Source organism: Protopterus annectens, chromosome 4.part1 (assembly GCF_019279795.1).
Source record: "Protopterus annectens isolate FY-2018-M chromosome 4.part1, PAN1.0, whole genome shotgun sequence".
Taxonomy (NCBI): domain Eukaryota; kingdom Metazoa; phylum Chordata; order Ceratodontiformes; family Protopteridae; genus Protopterus; species Protopterus annectens.
This window is the reverse complement of record NC_056734.1, coordinates 626,601,285-626,628,752: the sequence shown is the minus strand read 5'-3', so window position 1 is coordinate 626,628,752 and position 27,468 is coordinate 626,601,285. Positions and strand designations below refer to the sequence as shown.

General features: G+C 42.6%; 1 protein-coding gene across 1 annotated transcript in view; it reads left to right on the top strand.

The window, feature by feature from the left end:
• Positions 1–27,468, top strand: part of PSMD2 (proteasome 26S subunit ubiquitin receptor, non-ATPase 2) — a 1,781,804-nt gene that overhangs the window by 622,274 nt on the left and 1,132,062 nt on the right. The window contains exon 9 of the mRNA XM_044070442.1: positions 13,612–13,758. Within this exon, the coding sequence (XP_043926377.1) occupies positions 13,612–13,758 (147 nt within the window). The remainder of the gene's footprint in view (positions 1–13,611; positions 13,759–27,468) is intronic.

The window sequence follows — 27,468 nt, the reverse complement described above, 5'->3', positions numbered from 1 at the left end:
AACGACAGATGCCTCAGACAAAGCTTGGGGAGCTCATCTAAATGGAAAATGGGTACAAGACACGTGGCCTGCCAGACTTCAACATTTACATATCAACTTGAAGGAGATGTTAGCAGTCCAATTTGCATTGAAAGCTTTCAAGGATTTACTTCTTCCAGGGCAGGTGTTGATTCAAACAGACAACACAACTGTCATGTGGTACATCAACAAGCAAGGGGGACACATTCATATCCTCTATGCAGACAAGCAATGATTTTGTGGGAGACTGCTCTCAGTTTGCAGCTAAATCTTCAGGCAAGGTTTCTGCCAGGAGCACAGAACTCCTTAGCAGATGTGTTGAGCAGACAAATTATGGATCCCCACAGTGGAAATTGGATCCTCATGTATTTCAAAATTGACAGTGTTATGGGGAACTCCAGACATAGATCTGTTCGCTTCTCCACTAAATTACCAGCTGCCAAAGTTTTGCACGAAAAGGTTTCATCCCACAGCTTGGAAAGTGGATGCTCTCTCATTCAATTGGAGCAATCTTCACGTGTATGCCTTTCCACCACTGCCTCTCCTCCCAAAGGTGCTCCTGAAGGTCAGACAGGACAAGCCAACCATGATTTTAATAGCTCCGGATTGGCCTCGACAGCACTGGTACCCATTACTGAGAAGTCTGGTACGGGAGCCTCCATGGCCTTTGCCTTCGATTCCACACCTGCTGTCTCAGGAGAACAGTCATTTACTCAGTCAAACTTCACTCTCTACATCTAACAGCCTGGCATATTCTGTTTTAAACCCTGGAGGGTCTCAGCTTCCACAACAAGTTTTGAATGTTATTTTGGAGGCCAGAAGGCCTAGTACAAGGAAAGTTTACGCAGATAAATGGAGGAGATTTTTAATTTGGAGTACAGCAAAGGACTTTGATGTTTCTAAACCTAACTTAAGTGTTGCTCTTCAATACCTTACTGAGTTATTGGACAAAGGTTTGCCCTTCTCCTCTATAAAGGTTCATGCTGCAGCAATTTCTGTTCACTATGACTGTGACCCACCATTATTTTCTCATCCTTTGTTTAAGCAATTCCTTAGAGGGGCAAAGAATATAAGACCCCCACGTAGAGCTCCTACTCCTGCTTGGGATCTCAATTTTGTGTTGGAGAAACTCACTCTACAACCTTTTGAGCCTGCAGCGACTGCCGAGTTGAAATATTTATCATGGAAGACTGCTTTTTTGTTGGCCATTACATCTGCGAGAAGGGTTTCTGAATTACAGGCCCTTATGGCGGTTGAGCCTTTCTTAATTTTCCACAAGGATAGGGTGTCTTTGCGTACTAACCCTTCCTTTATGCCTAAAGTGGTTTCTAGTGTGGCTTTAAACCAAACGATTCATTTGCCTACTTTTTATGCAAACCCCCAAAATAAAGGGGAGAAGATTTTGCACACTTTGGATATACACAGACAGTTGCGATATTATTTGAACAGAACAAAAGAGTTCAGGCAGTCTCAGCAGTTGTTTGTTTCATTTGCCTTGTGTTCTCAGGGCAAACCTGTTTCAAAACAAACTATTTCTAAGTGGATTGGTTTTTGTATTGCTTTCTGTTATTCCCATCATGGTAAGGAGATTCCATCTGGGATTAGGCCTCATTCCACTAGGACTACTGCCACTTCTACAGCTTTTTTAAGGGGGGTGGCTACTAAGGATATTTTGGAGGCAGCTACTTGGAGTTCAGTGCATACTTTCTCTAAGCATTACCACCTTCCACTTTACTCTAAATCTAGGGCTGGATTTGCCACTGCAATTTTACAGGGCATTTTGGCAGCTCCTAATGCTTTATAGTTTTGTCATCCTCCCTTACCTCTGCTTTGGGATTCTACCCATATGTAAGGACTGCAGCAATGTGAGATGAAGAACATAGTACAGTTTTGTACCTACCATAAATGTAGATGTTCGAAGATCCACATTGCTGCAGTCCAATTTACCCTCCCTCCTTCCCCTCTGTAGTTAGAGGTGGTTGTGTGGTGTGGGTTGTAAATATTGTAAATATGGTTAGTGTAGGGGTGGTTGGTTGTTTTTTGCTGTTTTTTGGCTTTGCCCTTTCTTTTTAGGGCCTTCTGACATCTGGGGCAAGAAAAGACTGAGGATATGACGTCGGTCATGCGCTTTTGTACCCTGACGTCCTGATGTCAGTTTTAAGCGCCTTGACCGACGTCAGCCTAATACTTTGGTACTCGGGCCGACCGAGGACAGCGGACTACCCCATATGTAAGGACTGCAGCAATGTGGATCTTCGAACATCTACATTTATGGTAGGTACAAAACTGTACTGTTTAGATCCCTGGAGTGTGTGACTGTGCGGGATTGGGATTTGTTTAAGTGGAGCATTTCCAACAGCTCATGGTTTGACATGGCCTTGCATGTTAAGCAGAGATCACCTCTGAGTAGATGAAATGCCACAGAATATAGCTGGCGTTTTTTTAGATGGTCAGCATAGGGCATCTGATTTAGGCCTGTGATTCTTTTAGTGAGGTATTTCTGCGGCCTTTCCAGTTGTTGCAGATGTCTTGTGAGGTACATACCAAATGGAGCATTGTACTCTATAATGGGTCTAATGAGGGATGAGTCTGTAGTGACCAAAAAGGGAATAGTCCAAGGTTATTGGGTCCATGTCCTTACAGGAAACACTCATTGTAGCCATTGAGGTCTTCCACAGTTATGACAACAGTCTGCTTTACCTCAGTCCCTGGCTGTTGCAGTAGACCTTTGATCCTGCCTGGACCTTCTTGCAGACATGTCATAGGTGACTGGTGCTGCTCGAATGCCTTCCATCCAGCAGGTATTTTCTACCAAATTTTTTTGTTTGAACAGACTGATATCCCTTGCCACTCCAGTCATTTAACTTTGGTGTATTCGTATTTGTTTTAGACACTTATTTGATTTGGGCTTCATTTATTCATCAAGGTGCTTGTGTTGGCTGTTTTCTGCCTGTCTTGGTTGGCATTGTGGAATGTGTGATTGTGGCACAGTATTGGCTGTTAATGCAGTTTCTCACGGAGGTTCTGTATTTCTTTCTGTAGTTCCCTTTAGTTGTGAACTTCATGATTTGAACCATGTGGCATTCATTTACATTTGCTGGTTTAGGGGCATTGAGGTTTGCTACTTTGGAAAATCCTTCCTTGATGTGGTAGTCATCTGTGCTTACTTTATCAGAGCCACAGACTGTCGTGTGCATGGAACTTATCCAGTCTTCAAAAGCATTGGGTGCCCACCAGGGTAGTCTGAAATTTATTCCCGTAAGTGGTATCCAAATTGCCCTTTATCCAATCCATTCATCTCTATTTTCTTTCCTGATGGAGAAAGAGTGGGGGGGGGGGGGGTCTTCATGCTTTGAATGTTCATTGATAGTTCAGGCTTTACACAGGCTGGTACATGGTGACATTTAAATCCTGTCTTAATGGAGGGTATGTAGCATCATCTTTGGCATTAGGGAGCTCACTGTCCATTGGAACATGCTTACTTCAAAGGTCCTTCATTAGTATGATAGCTGCTTCAAACTCTTGCTTCAGAAATGTTTCCATTGTAAAGTGTGCCTTGTGCACTTGATTGTCATCTGACACCTTTGCCACGCATTAGTGTTTGGGGCATGACAACAGAAGTCAGGCATACTTTAATCTTTTTGTTATGGTCATGCTCTGTCACCTTCCACCCTGGTGGTTATATTGTTTGAGATACTGTTTAATCATAGACCAACCAAGGATGGTATATAATGAAATGTACTCTCCATCAGCTGAATTTTGTGGGGACTCTCCTTTTGTGGGTCACAGGTAAACTCCCACTTCCACTGTCCCCTTGTGCCATAATGACATCTGCATCCAGCAACTGCTGTTAAAGATCCCTGGAAGTTCAGCAAGTGCACACTTGTACATTAGCTGTAAATGGGATGAGTGCAAATGACTGTGTTTTCGATTCACAGGAAGCTTGCTTGCTTATTTTTTGGATGACTGGCAGACATAAGCACTAGACAGCTTTTGTTAATGTTGACTGCAGTGTGTGTACACAGTAAAAATATAAGTAGCATTTTTTTTTAATTTGTAAATGGTTTCTTACATTCCCTAGATTTGCATGCCTGTCAGTTTGAATGCCCTATTAACTCATTCATTCCCCCTGTTTTCTTCTCTCTTTTAGGTCCAGTTACAGCAGCCCCATCACCCCCATTGTGTGGGCAATAATGCCTTTCTAGCCTGACAGTATACTAAAACAGTTGTTTCTATAATGCTTGTCCAGGCTGCTGTTAAAATGTGTAAATTAGTGCTTGCTATAATGTAGTCTGGTGGTCTATTCCATGCATCAGCTACTTTCTCAGAGAACCAGTTAGTGCACTTCTCATCCCTATAGAATCTTCTACATAGGTTTTCTGATTCTCCAGTACTTTTTGATAACCCCAAGCTTTCCCAAAGTAGTTGTCTGTAAATGCCCTATATATGTTAATAAGGTCTCCTCTTAAATTTGTATACGAGACACTGTATAAGTTCAGATATTTTAGTATTTCATAATAACTTAAATTTATATCCATGGATGCCCTTAGTACATTTCACTGTACTCTACTCTTTCCAGTTTACTTATGCTTGTTTTCTAATAAGGTTTCCATATTGTTATTCCATACTCTGGTTAACAGTAGTTAGTTAGTTAATTAACTAATTTCCAGTTTGATTACCGGGGAAGTCCACGAGGCCCAGAGAGAAAAGCTCCTTAACAAAGAATACAGTAAAGATACAAGTCTAGAAAAGTTGCAGTTAAACGAACAAGTTACAGATATATGAATTCAATACAAAGCATGAGCAACTTAGTTCATTGTGAAAGATCATATGGATTATACTGTACAGATTCATTTAGACATACATTCATTCAAAGTAAGAAACCATTTTCATACATTCATTAATTTAAAATAACTATTTACAATATTTGCATAGTTGAAATAATTTGGGAAATAGGTATGGGATTAGAGAGAGAGCTTAGGAACACAGGAGGAAATCCTCCCAGGAGCATTTACTTAGAGAATTAAGTAGGGTGAAAGCAGATGGCAGGTATGTGAATAGCTGAGTTTTGAAATTCTGTCTTTGGTGTTGTCCTTAGTGCGGAAGGGAGTGAATTCCGTTTCTTGCCTAGGGAGAAAGAAAGGAGAAGTTGGCCAGCAGGTCGTTTAGGTTTGTGGATAGTAATTAAGTTTTGGTGTTCAGATCTGAGAGTTCTGTTAGGGGTGTAGAGGGGAAGGATGTTTGTTAGAGCAGGGCATTTTGTCTGTGTGCAGTGGTAATTTGGAGGTAGTCTAGGTAATTTGTGAGCTCTAGACAGTGATGGGTGGAATTTTTGGCTTTGGTGGCATATTTGGAGATTTTGTTATAACAGTTTTCATGTTTAGAGGTGATGGAAGAGGTCAGGTTAGTACAGTAGAGAGGGAAGAATGTAAGTAATAGCCAGAGTATGCCTAGTAGAGGTGGAAAGGAAGTGATTGTTCCTGTATAGCATTCCTAACTTTTGTTTGGGTTTTCTTTATATTTTGCTGAATGTGGATACCAAACTTGAGGTGTTCGTCTGTAGTAACACCGAAAAGTTTAGCGAAGGGAACCACTTTGATAGGAGAGCTAAGGATTTGAAAGGAACTTTTGTCATATGAGAAACCTTTTGAGGGTGGGAATAGTAGTATTTTAGATTTGTTTGCGTTGAGAAAGAGGTGATTTTGGTGCATCCAGGTCTCCGTAGTTGAGAAGGCAGTTTGGGTTTTAGTTAGCAGTTCAGGGAGATTAGAGGCAGTGCAGACTTAAGTTGAGTCATCTGCATATTGAATGACTTTGGTGTCAGGAATAGCAGAGTGAAAATTATTGATAAAGATATTAAATAGCATAGGTCCGAGGATGGACCCCTGTGGTACACCACTTGGGGTGGGTAAGAAAGGAGAGGTGGCTTTCTTCCATTTCACAGCCTGAGCTCTATCTGACAGGTAACTTTAGAACCAGGATAGAGTGTTTTGGGAGGGATTTAGGTTTGAGAGATGACAGAGAAGGTGCTTATAGGAAACAGTATTGAAACGAGAACTGTAGATACTGAGTATCTGGCATCTCAGGCTCGATTGACAATTTCTAAGAAGGAGAGTAGTGCTTTTATAGTGCTATGCCCTGGGTGGAAGCCATGTTGGGTAAGGGTAAGAAGTTGGTTTTGGGTCAGAAAAGGCATAAGTTGGAGGTGGACACATTTTTTTAAGATTTTGGAGATTGGTGAGAGAAGAGCAATGGGGCGGAAATTTGAGATGTTAGTGTTTTTGCCTCCCTTGTTGAGAGGAATAATAAAGGCGGAACACCCGAGTTTAGGGGCATAGGATATCTTTATGGATCTATTGATAAGGATACTAATTGGGAGTGCTATACCATCAGCAGCAGACTTTAGGAAGGTGGAGGGAATGTTATCAGGTGCATTGGAGAAGGGTTCAAGTCTGGAAGGAGCAGGACCTATAGGTTGTATAAAAAGAATTTATAAAGCCTAGGAAATCAAAAATTATAAAATCATTGTTAGTTACATTAGACCCAAACTAATTGGTTGATAGGGTTAGAAACATTCAAAGCTGGCTTTGGTCATATGCCCAGGTCCTTAAATAAATCTGCAGTTTCAGTCACTATGTACTGTATTAAATATTCACCTTTTCTCCCAAATCTCATATGCTTGGTTTTTGATTTATTTATCAGCATATTATTCTCCTGTGCCAAAATGGTTAATGTAATCAGGGCATGTCTACAAAAGAACTTATCTGCAACACATGTAATCAGTTTATCCATTTCAAGTCATCTGCATACAGACTATAGAACACCTCAGATGAAAAACATCTGAAAGATACAGTTAAAACAAGTAAGAGCCTAGGATAGAGCCCTGTGAGATGCTCTGTCCTCAAATTTCACTGTCCAGTTGCTTTATGGTAATTGCCACGTGCTATTTGTAAGCCATGGAGCTATTCATCTTTTCAAGAAAACATCAATACCTAGTTGTTCTAATTTATCAGTCAGTGTTTTGTGTATGACACTATTAAATGCTGAAGTCAAATATGTATAAATTACATCACAGCGCAGTTTTCATTCGTAGCTACTGTTATGTTATAGAACATCTTGTTACAGGTGGTAATAGATAGACGTTCTTCGTGTTTCACTGCTGCAGTCATTACATTTGGGTAATTTGCTGGCAGGTTGCCCTCAGTCGGCCTGATTAACAAAGTCTTGGGTCCTGCGTCAGTTGCTGTCCCTTCTTCCCTGATGTCAGGTGGGTCAGGTTGTATAAAACATGCAGCCGATGCCATTACATCAGTCTTTCTTGCCGTGCGGTGCCCGAAGCAGAAGCGGTTCCCAAGTGCCGGTTGGCAGACTCCTGAAATTTTCATTTTTGAGTTTCAGAACCGAAGTCTTCAACTTAAAGCTAAGTATCCCATTGGGGTAACTTTTTCTTGCTCCTTACCGATGTCAGTAAAAATTAATAATTGCATTACTTGTGGAAAGCAAATATCTCATAAAGATTTTAATTCGTACTGTATTCCTTGCCTAGGCTCTGACCACGATGTACCTTGCTGTCGGTTTTGTGCTTTATTTAATCAGCGCACTATCTGTCGTCGGTACATTTTTGCCTCTAAATATTTCGCTTCTCGATTTAATTAGCCAGAAATGTCATCTGTTAGCCATACGACTACTGGGATTCTGAAAAAACGCAAAGATAAAGACAGAGACAGGCTGCCGAGGTCCAAAACTATTGACGCTTCTCCTAAGCCAGTCGCTAGTTTGCCGGTACTCAGTGAGGTGCTTTCGCAGCCCCTGATACCCACTACTTCTGATTCGCAGGCCTCTACTGAGACCCATTCGGAGTCCGGTATGCTGCGAGATGCTTCATGTCTCTACCTTGTATGGGTCTGGAGCCGCTGTGCAGGCACCGGCTTCTGAGGGTGTATTCAGGCCTACAGACTTGCATATTAAATCAACACCGCCTTCATTACTAAGGCCTAAATCACGATCCATGTCTTAAAAAAAACGGCGCCCAGGCCACATGTTCAGGCCCCTATGCCTAAAAAACAAATGATAAAAATGGCTGAAGATCTAATTACTCTAATCAGGGGTAATCAACCCCCAGAGGCTTAGGGCTAAGCTTGATTATGAATCTTCTGATCAGGATTCTGTTTCTTCTGACTCTTCTAATGACCTGGATTTGTCCATACCTACTTATGAGGTTTCTGATGCAGTGGATTCCATTCCCTCTGCTTCCCTTCCTGCGGATTTTTCTTTTGGGGAAACTTTACATACTTTATGGGAGCATTTCCACTGGGAAAGCCAAGACTTTTCTGATTCAAAAAAGAGGCTTAGGGATTTCCTTCTTCTAAGCGTAGGCCTTTGGCTATACCTCCTGTACTAGACATTGTTGATTGTGTTCTCGGAATGCAGTATGGCCTCTGATTCCCTGCCTCCTGCTCCTAGTAAACCTGACCGATACTACAGGGTTCCTGAGTCCCGCAAGTTCCTTTTCAAAAATCCTGTTGCAGATCCAGAAACCATTTCTCAGGGACCGAAGGGCATTAAGGCTTCTATTGTTAAAAATCCTACCCCTTCTGATAGAGACTCCAGGGCGCTGGATAGATGGGGTAAAAAGGTTTATACTTCTGCAACCTTGGCAATCGGAGCTTTAAACTGCCAATTTCATATGTTAAAATATCAACAGCATATTATTAGACTGCTTAAACAGAAAATAATGTTGATTCCTGACTGTGTAGAAAATAAAGAGTTACAGGATTTAATGCATTCTGCTGAACAAGTTGGAAAACATACTTTGCAATGTAGTTTTGATTCCTTAGAGGCCTCCTGCAGGGCTGCTGTTACTGGGTCTGCTTAGAAGGCATGCTTGGCCTAAGGAGCAATCTTTGCCCGTCTGCTTGGCAATAAGGCTGAAGAAGTTCTAAAAAAAAGATGGAAGATAAAGCTAAATCTATGCAAACTGTTAAAGATTCCTTACAAGTGCAACCTCCAAGATTTAGTAGGCACTGGCCTACTAAGAATTGGTCTTTTCCAGCCCCTTCCAGATCCTCTCAAGCCAAACCCAGACACAACAAAACCCCCAGGTTTCAGTCCCAGGGAACTTCTAGAACTAAGCAGTGGGGGGGGGGGGGGGGGGCTCCACTTCCAAATCTGAAAATAACAAGACACTCCCCTACAGTAAACAGTCTCAATGACTTCCTTTTAAAATTTCCAAGCACTTATCTCTTAACCACCCCTTTGGGGGGAAGATTGCTCTTCATGCAAAGAACTGGGAACTCATAACCCAGGACAAATGGGTTTTAAATATAGTGTCCCAGGGATACACTTTTCATTTCCACATGCTGCCAACACCAAACAGGTGGACAGAGGCTCAAAAACAAGTACTTTCCCTCTTAAGCATGGGGGCTATTCAACTGGTACCAGAAGAGGAAAGGGGATAAAGTTTGTATTCCAGGCTTTTCCTGGTACCCAGAAAAGACAAATCATGGCATCCAATACTGGACCTGTCTACTCTAAACACCTTTCTGGAGATTCCAAAATTCAAGATGCTGACTCTTCACCAGTTACTTCCTATGCTAGGCAAAGACGCCTGGCTGGCAACTCTAGATTTAAAAGAAGCATACCTGCACATCCCAATCAGGAAATCTTGCAGAAGATACCTAAGCTTCAAAGCAGGCTGCTTGCATTATCAGTTCTCTGCACTGCCCTTTGGCGTGTCTACTGCACCCAGAGTATTCACAAAGTGCCTGGCTCCAGTAATTGCATTTTGCAGGCAAAGAAATATTCAAATATATCCATATCTGGACGATTGTTTAATTCAGGCAGAAAACCAGGGCATACTTCTAGATCATCTGGTGTTTGTAAAAAAGGATCTAACTTGTCTGGGGTACACCATAAATGAAAAGAAATCACAACAGGTACCCTGTCAACAGATTACATTCCTGGGTGCAAGCTTGAATACAACTGCCCAGATGGATTTCCTCACACCAGAGAAGCAAATTCATTTGGTAACTTACTTCAAACAAGTGGCCACAACAACCCTGCTATCTGCAAGACAAATATGGCAAGCCTTGGGGTTCATGGCCTCCTGCATTCTTCTAATTCCATATGCAAGACTGCATATTTGGAAACTACAGTGGTATCTAAAAAGTCTATGGAGTCAACATTGTTACAGCCTGGAAACAATGATTCCTATCATACCTTGCTTACGCTTGGAGTTCCTATGGTGGGCAGAAGCCTGCCACCTAAACAGGGTGATGCCATTCACACTACCCCCTACCACCCAAACCTTAACTACAGATGCATCACACTATGCATGGGAGCTCACCTGGCAGGGAAGTGCATTCAGGGCAAATGGAACCCAAATCAAATGCACCTGCATATCAATCAAAAATAAATGTTAGCTGTACAGAATGCGCTGACAGCCTTCCAGGACTACATTCTTCCAGGACAACTAATGGTAAATTCGGACAACACCACGGTTATGCAGTACATAAACAAGCAGGGGGGGTACACATTCCTACTCCCTCTGCAGACTAGCCATGGCATTGTGGAACACACCGTTGAGCTACCAAGTGCATCTACAAGCTCATTTCCTGTCAGGAAAATCAAATGCACTGGCAGACGGACTAAGCAGAAACCTTTTGGACCCACATGAGTGGAAACTGGAAGCACGGATTTTCAACATGTTGACAAGCAAATGGGGGAGCCCAGACATAGATCTATTTGCCTCCCCCAGAACTACCAGCTGGACATGTTTTGCACAAGGACTCCCTATAAACAAGCCTGGAAAATGGATGTCTGTCCTTCAGCTGGAAAAACCTATCGGTCTACGCCTTCCCCCTCTACCTCTGCTCTCCACAGTTCTACTAAAAGTCAAACAGGAAAAACCAAGGATGATTTTGATTGCTACAGACTGGCCGTGCCAACACTGGTACCCCCTCCTGCGCACTGTCGCAAATATCTCCATGGCACCTGCCTCAGACCCCTTTCCTGCTCTCTCAGCAGGAGAACCAAATTCTGCATCCTCAGCTTCCAACATGGGACATTGCAGCCTGGCTAATCACTTAAATTCACCCTCATCAACCCTCAGCAAACCTGTGATGGATATCATCTTAGAGGCGGGGAGACCTAGTACTAGAAAATCTTAAGCTGATAAATGGAAAAGATTCTGTGCCTAGAACCAATCTTTAGGGATGAGCACAGCTGCACCCAATTTACCTCAGGTTTTGCAATACTTAACTGAGATCCTTCAAAAGGGCCTGTCTTTCTCCTCCATTAAAATCCACGCCTCAGCTATTTCAGCTCACTATAACATAGAACCACCCATCTTCTCTCATCCTCTGCTCAAGCAGCATCTCAGAGGGACAGAAAACTTGAGACCACCAAGGAGAGCCCCTACCCCTGTCTGGGACCTCAACTTTGTTTTGGAGAAACTCACTCTACCTCCATTCGAGCCAGCTGCTACTGCAGACTTAAAATTTATTTCTTGGAAAACAGCCTTCCTTTTAACAATTACGTCAGCTAGAAGGATATCTGAATTACAGGCCCTTATGGTAGAGGAGCCTTTCATCATCTTTCATGTGGACAGGGTATCTCTCAGGACAAATGCATCTTTCATGCCCAAGGTGGTTTCCAGTGTGGCTCTTCATCAGTCCATTCATTTGCCAACCTTCTTTCCCAATCCACAGAGCATAGGAGAACGGATACTGCATTCCTTGGATGTGCACAGACAACTAAGATTCTCTTTGGACAGGACTAAATCTTGAAGAAAATCTGAACAATTGCTGGTAGCATTTGCTGCAGGGGCAGAGGGAAAGGCTGTTTCAAAACACAAAACAAACCTTTTCTAAATGGATAAGCCATTACATTCATTTCTGTTATAACCCCAGGGGATCAGATCTCACTCCACCAGGGCTGCATCTACTTCTGCAGCCTTTCTCAGAGGCATTCTTACCAGGGATATCCTAGAAGCTGCTAACTGGAGTTCTGTACATACTTTCACCAAGCATGATCATTTACCAATTTTCTCTAAATCCCGAGCTGGCTTTGCCACTGCTGTCTTTCAGGGCCTTATAGCTGGCCCTAATGCTGTATAAATTCCTCCTCCCAACCATAGCTTTGGGAATTTACCCAAATGTCATGACTGCAACAGTGAAACACGAAGAACATAGTACAGTTGTGTACACTTATCATAAATGTAGATGTTAGAGTGTATTCACTGTTGGAGTCCTGGTTACCCTCCCTCCAGCCCCCTAGTTTTTTTCCGACTGTACCTCTCCTTTCTTTTACTATGCTTAAAAGCTTTTTTGGTTTGTTTGCTTTTGGTTGGAGGTATACTTTTGTGTTTTTGTCTTTATTTGCTCCCCATTAGGGGGCACCTGACATCTGGGGCAAGAAAAACTGGGGCAAGAAAAACTGATGTAATGGTGTCTGCTGCATGTTTTATACTCCTGACGACCTGACGTCGTGGATTAAGGGACAGCAACTGACGCAGGACCCAAGACTTTGTTAATCAGGCCAACTGAGGGCAACCTGCCAGCAGATTACCCAAATGTAATGACTGCAACAGTGAATACACTCAAACATCTACATTTATGTTAAGTGTACACAACTGTACTTTTTTCAGCATATGCATGGTAGTATATGGTTACAAGTTCTAATGTTGGTGATGACGTAGAGCTTGTTACAGCTCTGCTTTTTAAACCTATATTTTTGCCATTTTAATGGCAAACATTTTATGGTCTGTTACGCACTAAAGGACTGCAAGACAAACATACTAAGCATTTGTTCTACGGGGTTAGAAATACACACGGTGTACGTTTTTCAGAGCCAGCATTTTGTTAACATTTGCAAGCAGTACTATATTACTGTGTGTGTGAGAGAGAGAATGTATGCAACTAAAAAAATGTTCAAAATATTAAATCAAACGTAAAACACAATTCTGTTTATGAATTGCAAAAAAAAAAAAAAAAAAAAGAGTAGCACTGCAGGTATTTCATATAAACTGCTATTTTCTGGTTATCCCACTGGCTCATCCATTCACAGTTATACTTGTATTCTAAAAAAAAATGTCAGTTGTGAGAGATTAATTTTGTGTGTTGCAATCGGAGACCTTGATATTAACACTTTTAAAATGTAAGATCAAGTATAAAATTGCATGCAGCAGACCATACACTGTTTAAAAAAAGAACGAGTGGTACCTTTTCTTTGTGTGCAGTCTTAAGTTTACATTTAATTTCTGGATGGTTAATGTTCAGTAACGTAATGCCACAAGTATTAGTTTAAAATATTTGTGGGTTTTTTTGGGGGTTTCTTTTTGTGTTGGAAAGTTTGCATTTATTTTTCCATAGGTTACAAATACTACAGTAATTTGGCTTAATCTTTGTTTTTTTAAACTCTTAAAACCCACGTGCATCATGTAGTACCACTCTTTTTTGTGTTTGCTGTGTGTGTGTAGTCCTGTGTTGTCAAGCCCTATCCCTCACATTCTGTTGCAGTCCGTTAGTCAACATTTAGCACTGACTTGTGCTTATTCATTCCCTCTGCTTGATTACTGTTTTGTGTTTTCCTCAGGGTTTGGTGGCAGTGGGTCTCAGGTGGATTCTGCCCGGATGAACTTGGCTTCATCTTTTGTAAATGGTTTTGTAAATGCTGCTTTTGGACAAGACAAGCTGTTAACAGATGATGGGAACAAGTGGCTGTATAAAAACAAGGACCATGGTAAGATTTGATTTTATTGGGTCATTTTAAACCATTGTGAAAAGAATAAACCCGGATTTAATTTGTTGAAGCTTAAAAAAAAATAGTATTGAATATTACAATATTTAAAGTTCAGTAGGTACCCATGTAGACATGTCACAACAGGCTTTTTCATTCTCTTGCTAACATATATTAGTAGATTTCACTTTTATTTTTATAGTTATTTGTAATTTATATCTTTTTGTCGTTCTAAAGAGACAGTATATTTCTTAAACGAGCTTTTCAATAACGTACTAATGGCTGTAAGTTCTTATATGAAATGCTATCCACTCCCATAGTTTTATGTTTAGTTTAAGTCTTCTTGTCAGTGTTGCAACAGGAACCACATTCGCCTTTGATGCTGAAGGCTGGGGTTCTATTACTTCACCAGATTGATTGATGACATTGTAGTGCAGCCTAAAGGAGATGCTGCACTCCTGAGTGTGGCATCCTTTGGATGAGATACAAGATCGAGGTTTCATCTGCTTGAGTTAGTGGTAGCTAGTTGGAGGTAAAAGATCCTATTGCACCTATTGAAAAGAGTAGAAGTTCCCTGATGCTCTTGCCTAGTTCCCCCTAGCAGTGTAAACACCACTTCTGGCCTCCTCTGAAAGGGGGACTAACCCAGTCAACTGTGGATGGATGGGTTATATAGACATACAGATAGATAACATTTCTGGAAGGTACTTTGCATGTCCATGCTTGGTATGTCTCTCTACAAAAAAACTAATTTCAGAAAGGTCTATATATGAACAGCTAAGTACTGCTAAATGTGTGCAAGCTGATTGTCTTAATTTTAGTCTGCCTTGCTATTACTGGTTTGCAGACCACATTTCCAGTTTATTTAGTGTGTTTAACAAACACTTGCTTTCTTTAATATCAACAAGTAACCTTTTCTTGAAGCTTGCAGTATCCAGAACTGTTTTTTTAAATACCATTTTGTGTGTAATGCGGTTCAGTTGTTTGTGTCAGTGTAGCTCATATAAGTTATACTTAGATTATTAGAAGTTTTATTTATAATCAAGTTTAATTTTTTTTAGTTAGTAGGGATAACCAACCTCCCAAGAGGAAACTTATGCCTTTTAACAAAAAAAAATGACCTCTTCTTTTAATGGTCTTCTCTGTATCATACTGATGCATTGACTAGCTAGTACTGACTTGTAGATGTTCATTATATTGATCACTGCTACACTAGCCTTAGCTGTATGGGTTATATCCTGCTAAGGATACAACAGCTAGCCAGCTTCCAAAGCTTCAGGGCACCTTCCACGCACCCAAACCATCAGTCAGCTCGAGCTGAGCTGACTAAAAATGCAGGTTTGGGCACTGAGCCCATCAGAGATTTCCTTCCACTGTAGAGCATTCTTCTCTGTGTGCTTTTGAGCTTGTACTCTTAATTTATTGATGAGAAAAGTTCCCCTTGGGGTTGGGGGGGGCATCCACATTAAAAAAAAAAAAAAAACATTTTATTGTGCTTTCCTGTTTAGGAAAGTTATTTTTAAGCTAGGAGATGTTCATCGTGTTTCACTGTTGCAGTCATTACACTTAAGTTATCCTGCTGACTGGCTACCAGCAGTCGGCCTGAATTCCAAAGTCCTGGTCTGGCGTCAGTTGCCGTCGCTTCTTCCCCTGACGTCAGTGCGCCAGGGGTATAAAAGATGCAGCCAACGCCTTTCTCTTCCGTCTTTCTTGCCATGTGGTGCCCAAAGCAAAAGCAGTTCGCAAGTGCCGGTCAGCCGACTCCTGAGATTTTCGAAATCGAATTTCAGATCCGAAGTCTTCAATAAAGCTAAGTACCCTGTTAGGGAAACTTTTTCTTGCTCCAGACCGATGTCAGAAAAAGTTAACAATTGTATTTCTTGTGGGAAGCAAATACCTCATAAGGATTTTCATTCTTACTGTATTCCTTGCCTAGGCCCTGACCACCACGTTACTAGTTGTCAGTTTTGTGCTAGGTTTAACCAATGCACTATTAAGCGTCTGTACGATTTTGTTTTTCATTATTTTGGCAGAAGGTTTAACTATATAATGCCGTCGGAACAACCGACAACTGGAATTCATAAAAAACGCAAGGATAAAGACAAGGAGAAGCATCCGATGTCCAAAACCGACGACGAAGCCTCTTCTAGGCCAGCCGCCAGTGCTCAGTGAGGTGCTTTTGCAGCCCCTGACTCCCACTACCTCAGAGCCACAGGTCACCTCCGACTCCCACGTGGAGACAGCTAGGCCTCTGGGTACTCAAGGTATTGGGCCTTCGGAAATTAAACCCTCAGATGGGTCTGGAGCCGCTGAGCAGGCATCGGTTTCTGAGGGTGTCTTCAGACCTACACAACTTTATGTAAAGCCTACTTCAGCATCCAAGACAAAGTCTAAAACAGTTTTAAAAACAAGGAAACCAGTACAGCATTCTCCAAGACAGACTCCTATGTCTAAGAAGCAGATGCTCAAAATGTCCGAAGACCTAATTACTTTGATCAGTGGTTCCCATCCCCCTCCTGATAAGAGGCCTAGGCAAGACACTGAATATGATTCCTCTGATCAGGTTTCCATTTCCTCTGATTCCTCTTCTGAACAGAATATTCTGTTCCTCCCTATGAGGATTCTGATGCTGAAGATTCTATTCCTTCAGCTCCTCCTGAGGACTATTCATTTGGGGAAACCCTGCATACCATGAGGAGGGAGCATTTCCACTGGGAGAGCCAAGATTATTCCGATTCTAAGAAAAGACTTAGAGACTTTCTTTTACTTCCTCAGCACAGACCTCTTGCAATTCCCCCCTGTTCTAGGCATAGTAGATGATGTATTTTCAGAGTCCGGCCTGTCTCCAGACTCTTTACCTTTTGCTCCTGTTAAGCCGGACAGACACTACAGGGTTCAAGACTCCCATAAATTTCTTTACAAAAACCCTGCTGCTGACTCAGAAACTATCTCACAGGGTCCCAAAGGGGTCAAGGCTGCATCTGCTAAAATCCCTGTTCCCTCAGATAGAGATTCTAGGGCTTTGGACAGATGGGGGAAAAAAGTTTACACTTCTGCTACCTTGGCTGTAAGGGCTTTAAATTGTCAATTTCATATGCTCAAATATCAGCAATACTTAATATCTTTGTTAAAACAGAAAATGTTGACAAATTCTGAATGTTCTAAGAACAAAGATTTGCAGGATTTATTGCATGCAGCTGAACAAGTGGGAAAATGTACTTTGCAATGTGGCTATGATTCACTGGAGGCCTCGTGCAGGGCCGCTGTTACAGGTTCTGTTATTAGAAGGCATGCTTGGTTAAAGGAACAGAGTCTGTCTGATCATGTTAAAGCAAAATTATTGGATGCTCCATTACAGCATGATACTTTGTTTGGTGTTAAGGCAGAAGAGGCATTTAAGAAAATGGAGGATAAGGCTAAATCTATGCAGACAGTAAAGGATTTCTTACAGGTACAGCCACCCAGATTTAGCAGGAACTGGCCCTCTAAGAATTGGTCCTTTCCAGTGTCAGACAGACCACACAAAGAGGCAGATTCAGACGCCCTAGAGGCAGGCAACAGCCCCAGGGCTCATACAGGCCTAAACAATGGGGTGCTTCTACCTCCAAAAGCGGAGGACAAATCACAGCCTTATAGAAAACAGTCCCAATGACTTCCCTCTGCCAATGCCAAGCCCTTATGTTTTGGCAGCACCCTTAGGGGGAAAGCTAGCACTTTTTTCACAAAACTTTCACAAGATCACCCAGGACAAATCGGTCTTAAATATAGTCTCTCAGGGCTGCAGGTTCCACTTTCACACCCTTCCAATGGCAAAAGGTATGCCAGACCTGCCACGCAATCAATGGGTAGAGGCACAAAAACAAGTTTCATCTGTCATGGACATGGGGGCTATCCAGCCAGTGCCACAACAAGAGCAGGGAAAAGGATTTTACTCATGACTTTTCTTAGTACCAAGAAAGGGCAAAGCCTGGAGACCAATTCTGGATCTGTCTATTCTAAATACTTTTCTGGACGTCCCAAAATTCAGAATGTTGACTCTACAGCAGCTTATGTCCATGCTAGACAAGAAGGCTTGGCTTGTAATTTTGGACCTCAAAGAGGCATACCTGCATGTCCCAATCAGACAATCTTGCAGAAGATACCTCAGATTCATAGCTGGCTCAGTGCACAGCCAATTCTCTGCACTGCCCTTTGGTTTATCTACTGCCCCCAGGGTCTTGACAAAATGCCAGGCACCAATAATTGCATTCTGCAGACAGAGGAATTTAAATGTATCCCTATTTGGACGACTGCATTATTCAAGCAAAGACCAAAGATATTCTACTACAGCATCAGGCGTTTGTAAAAAGATTACTAATTTGCCTAGGGTACACAGTAAATTAAAAGAAATCAAAGCTAGTACCCTCTCAAGAGATAATATTCCTGGGTGCAAGCTTAAATACAACTGCCCAGATGGCTTATCTCACGCCAGACAAACAAAGGCAACTGACTTCTTACTTCAAAAATATGGCAACAAAGACCCAGTTATCTGCAAGAAAAATTCTGCAGGCTCTGGGCTACATGGCATCCTGCATTCTACTAATTCCATATGCAAGACTGCATATGGGGAAACTACAATGGTATCTAAAAAGTGTTTGGACTCAACATTGCCATAGCCTGGAAACAGTAATTACTCTCATTCCCTGCCTGCAACAGGAATTTCAGTGGTGGGCACAGGCCTGTCACCACAACAAGGGACAGTCATTCACCTTACCCACTGCCAGGCAGACACTAACAACAGATGCATCAGATTATGCCTGGGGGGGGGGGGGGGGGGTGCACATGGCAGGAAGATGTATTCAGGACACATGGCCCACTAACCAAATGCGTCTTCATATCAATCAGAAAGAGATGCTAGCTGTACAAAATGCCCTGACAGCCTTCAAGGACCTACTTCATCCAGGACAACTGCTGATAAAGACGGACAATACTACAGTCATGTGGTACATAAGCAAGGGGGCACACATTCCTACCCCCCCCCCTCTGCAGACGAGCCATGACTTTGTGGAACACAGCATTGACTTAACAAGTACATTTGCAAGCACAATTCCTGCCAGGAAAGACAAATACTTTGGCAGACGAACTAAGCAGAAACCTCATGGATCCTCACGAATGGAAACTAGATCCACAAATCTTCAACATGATAACAGGGAAATGGGGATGCCCAGACATAGATCTATTCGCCTCCCCTCACAACTGCCAGATACAGAGATTCTGCACTCGGACTTATCACAAGCAAGCAGGGAAAGTGGATGCCCTTTCTTTCAGCTGGTAAGCCCTTACAGTATATGCCTTCCCTCCTCTGCCTCTCCTCTCCAAGGTACTCCTGAAGGTCAGACAAGAGAAGCCAAAAATGATACTGATTGCCCCAGACTGGCCACGCCAGCACTGGTACCCAATCCTAAAGAGCTTGTCTCAAGGCCCAGCCTGGACATTGCCTCTAATACCTCATTTGCTGACCCAACAGAACAATCAAGTCCTGCACAGCCAACTCAGAACCCTAAATCTGACTGCATGGCGGATAATGTAATAATTCAGAACACACCTCTCTCTAAAGCAGTTATGAATGTTATTTTGGAGGCCAGAAGGCCCAGCACCAGAAAATCTTATGCAGAAAAATGGAAGAGATTCTGTGCTTGGAACCAAGCGCAGGGAATTGACTCGCTTGTACCAAATATTCCTCAGATTTTGCAATACCTAACTGAGATGCTGGACAAAGGCCTATCCTTCTCATCTATTAAGATCCATGCCTCTGCCAGTTCAGCTCATTACAATACGGACCCACCTATTTTTTCTCATCCCCTGCTAAGACAGTTTCTCAGAGGGGCCAAAAACATAAGACCTCCAAGGAGAGCTCCAATACCTGCATGGGACCTCAATTTTGTCTTGGAAAAACTCACACTGCCTCCTTTTGAGCCAGCCAATACAGCAGAGATGAAATACTTGCCATGGAAAACCGCTCTTCTCCTAGCAATAACTTCAGCAAGAAGAGTCTCAGAGTTGCAGGCAGTAATGGCTGTGGAACCTTTTATTATTTTCCATCAGGACAGGGTTTCTCTAAGGACAAACCCGACATTTATGCCTAAGGTAGTGTCCACTGTGGCTCTTAACCAAGCCATACATTTGCCTACCTTTTATCCAAACCCACAGAATAAGGGGGAGAGACTTCTGCATTCTTTGGACATACACAGACAGCTACGTTTTTACTTGGACAAAACTAAAGCCTTCAGAAGGACTGAGGAACTCTTAGTGGCATATGCTGCAGGATCGCAAGGAAGAACCATTTCAAAGCAGAGTATTTCAAAATGGATAGGCCACTGCATTCGTTTCTGCTGTTCACAACATGGCAGATCAGTGCCCAAGGGCATTAGGCCACATTCTACCAGAGCAGCAGCCACTTCAGCAGCCTTCCTCAGAGTACCAACCAAGGACATTTTGGAGGCTGCAACCTGGACTTCAGTGCACACTTTTACAAAGCACTACCATTTACCCCTCTTCTCTAAATCCAGAGCAGGCTTTGCCACTGCAGTTCTGCAGGGCCTCATAGCCACTCCAAACTCTATTTAGGCCCAGCCACCCAACCTCAGCTTTGGGATTCAACCCAAGTGCAATGACTGCAACAGTGAAACACGATGAACATAGTACAGTTGTGTACCTACCATAAATGTAGATTTTCGAGTGTATTCACTGTTGCAGTCCAGGTTATCCTCCCACCATCCCCCTTTTTTCTTTGCTGGGACTTATCTGTACCTCTCTATTCTATACAACCTATGTGGTGTATTTGCTTGTAGATGAAGGTTATGTGCATGCTTTTTTATGATCATAATATTTACAGCCTACCCTTTTGGGGGCACCTGACATCTGGGGCAAGAAAAATGAAGAAAATGGCGTCGGCTGCATCTTTTATACCCCTGGCGCACTGACGTCAGGGAAGAGGCGACAGCAACCGACGCCGGACCAGGGCTTTGGAATTCAGGCCGACTGCGGGTAGCCTGCCAACAGGATAAACCCAAGCGTAATGACTGCGACAGTGAATACACTCGAACATCTACATTTGTGGTAGGTACACAACTGTACTTTGTGTTGGAACAGTCTGTCACAAGATTTAACTGTACTTTTAAAAACAGGAGCACATTTTTTCCTGTCATTCAAAAGTTGCTTAAAGTAATTGAAAACCATTTTATGTTTGTCATCTTGATCACTGCTGCAGTAGCCTTAGCTGTTTGGGATTATATCCTGCAAGCCTTCCAGCTTGCAAAGCTTAAGGGTGTCTTCCACGTGCCCAAACCAGCAGTCAGCTTGAGAACTTTGTGGAAAAGGTGACTTTTAAAAGACTCTTAATTTTATCGGGTTTTGCTGGGTTTTTTTTCCCTAGGAAAGCGGCACCATTTTCGATATGACCATGAAACAAACTTTCAGTCCCATGGTCAGTCCTTCGTCTAGCCACAAAAAGAAAAAGTTCAGCCTTTGCTACCTTAGCAGGCTAGTAATTTGCCACAGCCTCAGGTGCATGACTCTGCTGTGGCATTAGTTGTACCTCAGACCACTCATCTTTTACCCATTATCCCTCTGGTGTAACACGTGCAACCACTGTGGACTATGTGTTTGTAGTGTCCTCTGTGGCTGGTGTGGTCCACTCAGTGAGCAAGGGAAAAAGCCCCTGTTGTCTGTCCTGGGAAAGGGAATAATTTCCCTGTTTTGTGAGAATGTGGTCATCCTCTGGGAAGCTGCTGCTTCTATTAATAACACTGTTGACCCCATTTTTCTTGTCAAAACAAAACAGAAAATTAAACATGCTTGTACTCCTCAATTTCCTTAGGAGTAGTTTACTGAGTGTGGCTTATAGTTTAATTCGGGCTGTTGATCCTTATAAAGTGGTTTCTGGTAAAAGAAAGAGGGAGAAATACCTCTTTTCCTGCCCCACCACACAGACCCTCTCCACAGACTCTTCAGACTATGCCTGGGGTGCACACTTGGACAGCAGGTGTATATAGGGCCACTGGAGCCCACAACAAATCCATCTACACATCAACCAAAAAGAGATGTTAGCTGTCCAGAACGCTTTGACAGCTTTCAGAAGAAAAACTGATGTAATGGCATTGGCTGCTTTGCTTTATACTACTGATGACCTGACGTCAGTCCTGAAGCGACAGCAACAGACGCAGAAATACTGAGCCTCTGGGATTCGGGTTGGCCGAGGGCTACCCTGGCAGGGATAACCCAAATGTGAGGACTGCAACAGTGAATACACTCAGACATCTACATTTATGGTAAGTGTACGCAACTGTACTTTATCTGCCGTACCCATTTTACTATCCACTGCACCAAGAGTGTTCGCAAAGTGTCTAGCTGTAGTTATAGCGCAATACACGCTACAGGATATTCATATTTTTTTCCATATTTAAACAACTTATTTATCTTTGCAGAGTCTTTCTAAGTGTCTGGCATCTCTCACTTGGGCGAGAGGTCTCTTAAACTGTGATTCCAAGAGCACATTCAAGTGTCTCCCTTGACTCCTTCACACAGGGTTGTATTCCTGGGGTGTCAACTGTACACCTCGATGCAAACAGTTTTTCTTTCACAGGGCGGGAACAATCTATATTGTGATATATTCCTGTGATTTTCCACACTAACTTTGGTCATTGCGAGGGAATACCTTAAGATTTCGGGTCTCATAGTATCTATAAATGCTCATCGTATTACACTGCTGCAGTCATTACTCTTGGGTTATCCTGCCGTCAGGCGGTTCCCCAGTCGGCCTGAGTTCCAAAGTCTTGGTCTGGTGTCGGTTGCTGTCGCCTCCTCCCTGACGTCAGTGCGACAGGGGTATATAAGATGCAGCCAACGCCATTTTCTTCCGTCTTTTTTGCCACGCGGTGCCCAAAGCAAAAGCAGTTCGCAAGTGCCGGTCAGCCAACTCCTGAGATTTTCATTCCGAATCCAGAACTGAAGTCTTCTACAAAGCTAAGTACCCCGTTGGGGAAACTTTTTTTGCCTCAGACCGATGTTGCGAGGGAATACCTTAACATTTCGGGTCTCATAGTATCTGTAATTCTCACAATACCCCTAACAAGACTTCACATGAGAAAGATACGGTCGTGTCTGTAACCTCTTTGGTACAGCACCCAACATCCTTTGTCTTTTCAAATCTCAATGCTGGGCTTTGCCAGAAGATAAATCACTTAATGTAGATGGCAAATATCTCTCAGTCGCCCCTTCTCCATCCTTGCTTCAAAGCAATCGGTCACCACTGATACCTCGGACTTTCTTTGGGGATTAGTGTCAAGAGGGACAAAAGTACAAGGTATGTGGGCCACCAAGGATAGATGTGGGCACATAAATATTAAAGAGGTGCTTGCCCTGATCAATGCACTCAACTCTCTAAAACATCTTTGGTCTCCAGGACCGCTTCAGGTTGTTACAGACAATACCGCAGTCATGTAATACATCAACAAACAAGAGGAAACCAGGTCATACCCCTTTTGGAGACTAGCTATGTTAGTTTGGGCTGTAGCTTCATAGCATTCTCTCTCTCTGTCTCTCTACAAGTATCTTACATTCTGTCAGAGCAACATTGTGTGGCAGACAAGCTGAGCAGGACAAGGGCAGACCTTCACGAATGGTAACTATTTCCAGGGTCTTTCAAGATTTCGTCATCTGAGGAGGGATCCTCAAGTAGACCTGTTTGCCTCCTCTGTAAATAGTCAGCTTTCAAAATTCTTCTCTTGGACTCCCAAGTAAGAAGTGCTAAAAGACAGATGCCCTTCCCTTGGACAGGAATGTTCCTGTATGCTTTAACACTGATCTCTAGGGTACTTATTAAGATTCTGAAGGAATCTCCCTAGATAGTGTTGACTCTCTTGTGGCTCATGGGACACAGTTTCTCCCTTTGGCCAGGGTCAATTACCAAAAGCTTCCTCACAGAATGGATCTATGCACACAAGGTCAGAGGTGTTTGATACACCCCGACCCCAATCAACTTCAACTGACTGGATCTTAATGCTCTTTAAAGCCCTTGTTTATGAAGGACATGCAGCAGGGACTAATTGAGCAAGAAAGCCTTTTACTAGAAAATCTTATATTTGCCCATTCAGGGCTAGTTGTTTTCTGGTTTACAATATTTGTGAGTTACTATCCTATGTCCTTTCTTAATCCCCCAAGGTTCATTTATGAGCCATTTAAGTATGTCTGTCCATGATTCCTTTCAGTGTATTCTCATTTCAAAATGTTTTTGAAAGGGGTTTTGCATAGAGGCCCCCAAGAAACTAAGTGCTTTTCCTTGGGATCTTAATTTTGTGTTATAGAAGTTAACAATTGCTCCATTTGAACCAGCTAATCTGGCTGGCTTTGAGATTCTTAACATGAAAACTGTTTTACTGATTACTCTGACCTCTGCAAGAAGAGTATCTGAGTTGCAATCTCTTATGGTGAGGCAACCCTATTTTATTTTCTACAGAAGAACTTTTTTTTTTTAATCCTCCTCTTATGCCTAAAATGGTGTCCAGGTTTATGTTAAGCCAAACTATCCATCTTCTGTTTTCTTTCCTGAAACTTAAATTGAGGGAGAAAGGATACACCATACCATGGATGTGAACAGACAACTCTAGTACTATATTGACAGAACCAAATCTTTCAGGTCTTTGGCTTAGTTTATTTCTTATGAAGGTAAGAAGGGACAACCTGTGTCAAAACTGACCATTTCCAAATGTTTGTCTTGGACTGTTACCTTTTGTTATACTGACTGCAACAAAGCTATTCAGGCAGTGTTAAGGTACACACTTGTTGGGGCCTTTGTTTCTGGGTATGGGTTTTTGGAAAGGGTTCATAGGTTCATAGGTTCATACTAGGCTATCTGCCCGAGGGCATTTACAAGCCTAGCCCATAGTTTTGTGGCTTACGCCACCCCTTTAGTATGGGGAACTATACCCATTATTTTGCTGTGCCTCTGTTGAGCAGTGACACTGAGGTAATCCCTGGGGTATGGGGATGTTCTTTTCATACACACTCACTTACCCACCCTTGCGGGATTCAAACCCTTAACTAACTATGTTATGACACTAGAGACAGACGCATTAGCAGAGTGCGCTATTTGGATTACTAAAATATAGGTCAGTACTAAGCTACTTGCCCTTGCGAGCCATTTTAAGCCTAAGTAAATATCCCTTGTGAGACTCAAACCCTGCACCTTGTGTTTATAAGGCAAACACCTTAACCATTAGGCCACCCTCCCAACTGGGTTGAATTCTAGAAGCAGCAACTTGCCTTTCTGTAAGGCATTACAGACTTGGTTCTGTCTCTAGATCAGGCTTTGCGGATCATTCTCCTGGGTCTCCTGGACTCTTACCTTTCACCCTTCTCCCAAATTTAGTAAGCTAGTGTAATCTACCCATATAGTTAAGGCTGCTGCAGCAGTTATCAACATGATGAACATAGTGCCGTTGTGTAAGTAAACTTGCCTTAACTGTAGATGTCAGCATCATCTTTGCAATAGCTACTCCCTCCCTCCATCCTCCTTGTTTCATGGTGCCAAGGTGTGGACATTACTTTTTTCTTCTTCCTAGTATTGTCCTTTCAGGGTAAGCCTAGCCGTATCTGTTGGTATGAAATGTGTTAAGGGCTTGGATCCCAAACCTGTCTTTTTTAGTTGGCACAGCTCAAGCAAACTGGGCTTGTTGAAGGTGCCCTGAAACTTTGGAAGCTGGCCGACTGTTATATCTTTGGCAGGATATAATCGATATAGTTAAGGCTACTACAGCAATAATTATTCTAATATCTTGGTAAGTTTACTTAACTGTACTTTCACGTGCTGCAGATAGATTATTTTATCTGTATTTGACTGTACTGTGTGTGTGTGTGTGTGTGTGTGTGTGTGTGTGTGTGTGTGTGTGTGTGTGTGTGTGTGTGTTTGTGCACATCTCGTGTAGTTATGGATGCTAGCTTTTATGACCTCATGGTCACAGATTGGGAATGTTGGTTTCAGTGCTGGTTTCTCCTGAAATGCTGCTGCTGTTTATTGGTACGCAGTGCAAATTATATTCGATTGTCACCTTTTATGTACCTAAAACCCACTACCCTAGCAGCTGATTTCCTCCCACCAGAATATCTACAGAAAGGGGCTTTTATGCCATTGCATACTCTGTTTCTATTTTTATAAACTGTACCTTGTCCGAAGCCACCATCCGGAAGGTTTCCCACGTTATTCCCCTCCATAAAGGAAGGGAACGCCTTAGACCTCTCAAACTGCAGACCAATAGCCATACTATCACCACTGGCCAAAATAATGGAAAAATGCTTCCATATCCAATTAATACACTATCTCACCTAGAATAATCTACTGGCCAACACTCAGCATGGCTTTAGGCTACACCACAGCACTACCTCAGCCCTCCTATCCCTCTCCAACTCTTATCAACCTCAACCAAAACAATAAACTTACCTCAGCTCTCTTCCTAGATCTCTCTAAGGCCTTTGATATGGTCAACCACCAACTACTTATCCATACCCTGAAGAAACTGTCACTAAACAACTGTGCAATTAAATGTTTCCAATCTTATCTGTCTGAAAGACAGTAAGCAGATGTTCTTCGTGTTTCACTGTTGCAGTCATTACATTTGGGTAATTTGCTGGTAGGTTGCCCTCAGTCAGCCCGAATTCCAAAGTCTTGGGTCCTGTGTCGGTTGCTGTCTTCTCTTCCATGACGTTAGGTCGTCAGGGGTCTAAAATATGCAGCCGACGCCATTTTCTTCAGTCTTTCTTGCCACGCCGTGCCCGAAGCAGAAGCATTTCGCAAGTGCCGGTCGGCCGACTACTGAAATATTCAAGTTTGAATTTCAGAACCAAAGTCTTCACTAAAGCTAAGTACCCCATTGGGGAAACTTTTTTCTTGCTTTTTACCAATGTTAGAAAAAGTTAATAATTGTATTACTTATGGGAAGCAAATTACCTCGTAAGGATTTCCATTTATACTGTATTCCTTGCCTAGGCCCTGATCACAACTTGCCTGACTGTCGGTTTTGTGCTAGATTTAACCAACGCACTATTAAGCATCTCTATATTTTTGCATCAAAGTATTTTGGGAACAGGTTTAACTACCCAGAAATGTCGTCTGATAGCAATCCGACTACCGGAGTACATAAAAAACGCAAAGAAAAGGACAGAGAAAGGCAGTCAAGATCCAAAACCGACGACGAGGCTTCTCCTAAGCCAGTCGCTGGTACTCAGTGAGGTGCTTTTGCAGCCCCTGATACCCGCTACCTTAGAGTCGCAGGCCTTTACCGACACCCATGTGGAGTCCGGATGCCCCAAGATACTCAAGGTATTGGATCGACAGATGTATCTCCCTCGGATGGGTCCGGAGCTGTTGAGCAGGCACCGGCTTCTGAGGGTGTATTCATACCTCAACCTTGTATATCAAACCGACGACAGCTGCAAAATCAAAGACAAAAGCCGCTTCTAAAACTAAAAAAAAGACGTCTGAGCCAGGTGCACAGGCATCTATGCCTAAAAAACAGATGATCAAAATGGCTGAAGACCTTGATCAAGAATTATCTTTACCTCCCTATGACGATTCTGATGCTGAGGAGTCTATTCCATATGCATCTCCTCCTGAGGATTATTCATTTGGAGAAACCTTGCATACTTTGAGGGAGCATTTTCACTGGGAGAGTCAAGACT